Raw genomic sequence first — 3,619 nt, 5'->3', positions numbered from 1 at the left:
GTCACACCTGCCAGTTGGGAAGTCTCTTATCTGATTTTGATGATGGTCTAGGGGAACTTGTTCCCCACCCTCAGGAAGTTTGAAGAAGAAGAAAAAATGTTGAAGAAAAAGAAAGGGTTTCTGCATTAGGGAGTTCTGAATGCCAGGGCCTAGGAGGTGTGGATGACAGAGCAGGGTAGGCATTGGAAATGAGGACAGGAGCCTGGTACAGTGAGCCACACAAGTGATTCCCTTATGCCAAACCACCCCTCAAGCAGCTGACCATTGATGGATCCCAGGTATCAAAATAAAGACTTAGTTTCGCTTAATAAGCAGTGTTTGGGGCCCCTGGCCCATTTGGAGCTGTGGTCAAATCGGCAGTACCCTGAGAGCAGACCCTGTGTCTAGCCCTGGATGGGGCTGAGAAGAGGTGGGAGAGATCTACAAAGGCCTTGGTGATCATTAGGGAGGGTTTCCTGGATGAGACAGGGTAAGCAGGGGGAAAGCTAGTGACGGTCACATTTGTTTTCCATTCTCTTTCTACTCTTCACAGTGTGTTTCCTGGCTGTTAGTGACCTGCTCTCCTTCCCTCCCTCAACACTGAGCTCTGTTGTAAATACATCGCACCAGAGGCCACTGTGATGCCGCTGTCTCCTCCTCACCATCCTGCCCGACCATGTGACACCGGCTCCCTATAGACGGGCATCCCCAGATGTACAAACCCTTTCGTATATTCCTGCCGAAAGCATTGTTTTCCAGGGCCTTTGACCAAAATTGGTCTCCCCAGTTTAAGGCTCCCCAGCTCCTATCCCTTCCCTGTTCAGGGGTAGCCCCTGCCTGTCCTCCCTGCCTTGCCTAGGGTGAAGCCTCCATCAGAACTGCCGCCCTGGGCCCTTATTCCTGGCATTAGGCAATGCACCTGCATCCATATGTTTCCCAGGCTCAGGGACCTCCATTCCTTGAGATTGTTCTTGCCATGGTCCTGCCCTACCTCATGGGGATGGACCACGTGCGGGATGGTCCTTATTTTTCCCTTTTAAATAAAATACCAGTCAGGTACCTTTTTATCCCCATCTTACTATTCTAGGCTTGGAAGACCCAGAGAGGCCAGGATCTCATCCTTAGGTACAGGGGTGGGGGGTGGATAGCATCACAAGAAACCAGCCTGAAAATCAGGCCCAGCCAGTCCAAGCACATGGCCTCCCATCTGGGGAGGGCCCACGGTCCCACTCCCACATGTCTGGGCACCTGCCCTGGGCTGAGGCCAGGCTGCTCCAGGGGTCTCTTGAGCCCTCACCTGCCACAGGGCAACCCAGGTTGAATACAGCCCACGCACAAAGCCACAGGCTAAGGCCCGTGGAGTTGTTTTTAAGAATCAAATTGAACCATTTTCATAATTGGTCCCTGGAGGTGTGCAGAGTGCCCGCTTGCCTTTTCTAGACCCACAGCTTATCTTAGCCATTTGTGGTTTCCATGTTACTCTTCATAGAAACAGTACAGCCCAGCATCCTCAATATTTGCCCTCGTCCAGCTGCCTCATCACAGCACTTCAGCCTCCCCCTGCTGCCCAGGCACGCCATTCCCAAGGGCAGAGAGGGGCAGTCTCCTGCAGCCCATCTTTTCTGTGACTGTCTTAGGTGATGCGTAGCCCCCTCCACCTTTCAACCCAACAACTTCCTATCCCTGTCCTGCTGCAGGGTCTGAAGTCTGGGACCTACTTTGTTTCTTTGTTATTTATGATCTTGTTTAAAGAAAATAAATCTCCTAACCTTTACTATCTGGTCTTTATGGAGTTGTCCTTATTTCTGTTGATCTGGGGGCAGGGAACATTTCACTGGATTTAGTCACCATAGAGCACCAGAAAAACCTCTTTCCTGCAGCCTATCAACATCTTATGCTCTGCCTGCTCCCCAGATCCATAATGCCCAGTGGAATGGACAGAACCAGCCTCCACTGCAGCCCGGGAGACTATATTCCAGTCCCATCTCTTCCAGTTATTTGCTGTGTTGACTTTGGCCCAGAACAGGACAGTCTGTACACCGTCCACATGACCTCAGGCACTCAGGGCTTCAAATCTGCCAACACCCAAACTTTGTCTACAACCTAGATATCTCCTGAACTCTGGATACTTCCAGAGTTACTAGATACCTAGATACTCTAGGTCCATCTACTTCTCCATATCTCCCAGATGTCCAAAAGCCACTCATATTGACCATTCCTAAAACCGAACTCACCTTCCCCCTAAAACTTGTTCTTCCACCCACGTTTCCTAGCTCAGTAGTGATAGATACCACCATCTCTCCACTTGTCCAAACCAGGCAGCCAAAGTGCCCTAGATGGCACCCTCTCTTACGTCCATATCCAGTCTACGACCAAACCCTGTCCATTCTCTGTTCTATGATGTCTCCTTTCCTTGCCTCAGCCCTTCCCCTGGTTATCCTCTACATACTGTTGGAGTTCTCTTCCTAGTAGGCTTTGGAGCCAGGCTGCCTAAATTAGAACCTAAGGCCCATCCCTTACTGGCTGTATGAGATAGCTGCGTACTCTCTCTCTTTGTCATACAGTTTCCTCATCGGAAAAATGGAGATCAATAGTATTTACGCCAGGGAGTCTTGAGGACTATGCAAGTAAATATAGGTTAAGTGGCTCTCTCAGTAACTGACACAGGGTAGGCACTTAATAAATAGTTCCTGTCATGTCAGTCCCATATTATATTTAAGACCTTCTTTACTCAGAGTGGTTTGTGGGCCAGTAGCATCAGTATCATCTGGAAGCTTGTTAAAGATTTTGTCCCTACCCCAGACCTATTGAGTCGGTACTCATCTGCATTCCAACAAGCACATTAATCCTGAGAAGTTCTGGTTTAGATGTTCACTAAATATTTCTGAGTAAAGCATGAGCTCCCTAGCAGAGAAGAAAAGTGCCTTGTGTGTGATCTGCATCCTCCCACCAAGCCCTTTGGGGGTGGGGTGGGGAAAGGAGCGGGCCAAGGTCTCTTTGCTGGGCTGTGTGCACTCTCTACAGGGGGGCAGCATAGTCAAATGCACGGTTTTCAGGGACACACATCAGACACTTTTGTTCACCAGGCAAGTCATAATAGTCATCAGAGTTGATCATCAGCTAATTCACTTTACACATATCTATTTAATCCTCATGACAACCCTATGAGGTAAGTGATGTTATGTTCCTTTTACAGGTAGGCATTAGGTCCAAATTTATATAGCTCAGAAGTGGTGGTGTCAGAATTCAAACCTAGGTTGCTTCCTCTTCACGCTTCACACAATATAGGGGACCCTGGTCAGAGTTCTTTTTGGTGCAGATACCTGGCAAGAGGATGATGACCAGCCTTGATGGATGGAGACTGAGAATGAATGAAATGTTCATTGAGCTTTGTGTTAGATAACTGTGCTAGTTACTTACATCTTTGTCCTTTGTATCCTTGTGAAGTATGGGCATTATCCCCAGTTTATTTATTATTATTATTATTATTTTAAAGTTCACATAAATTATATTTTTAAGTTGAAGTATAGTTGATTTACAGCATTGTGTTAGTTTCAGGTGTACAGTAAAGTGATTCGGTTATACACACATATATATGTATTCTTGTTCAGATTCTTTTCCATTATAGGTTATTACAAGA

At 47.4% G+C, this 3,619-nt stretch overlaps 1 protein-coding gene across 1 annotated transcript in view; it reads left to right on the top strand.

Moving 5' to 3' along the window:
• PPME1 (protein phosphatase methylesterase 1) overlaps positions 1–1,753 on the top strand; it is a 68,884-nt gene extending 67,131 nt beyond the window's left edge. Inside the window, exon 10 of the mRNA XM_082411320.1 lies at positions 375–1,753. Within this exon, the coding sequence (XP_082267446.1) occupies positions 375–403 (29 nt within the window). The 3' untranslated portion in view covers positions 404–1,753. The remainder of the gene's footprint in view (positions 1–374) is intronic.
• The last annotated feature ends 1,866 nt before the right edge of the window (positions 1,754–3,619 follow it).

This window comes from Balaenoptera physalus (assembly GCF_965194825.1).
Source record: "Balaenoptera physalus genome assembly, chromosome: 10".
NCBI lineage: Eukaryota > Metazoa > Chordata > Mammalia > Artiodactyla > Balaenopteridae > Balaenoptera > Balaenoptera physalus.
This window is presented reverse-complemented; position numbering and strand designations above follow the sequence as displayed.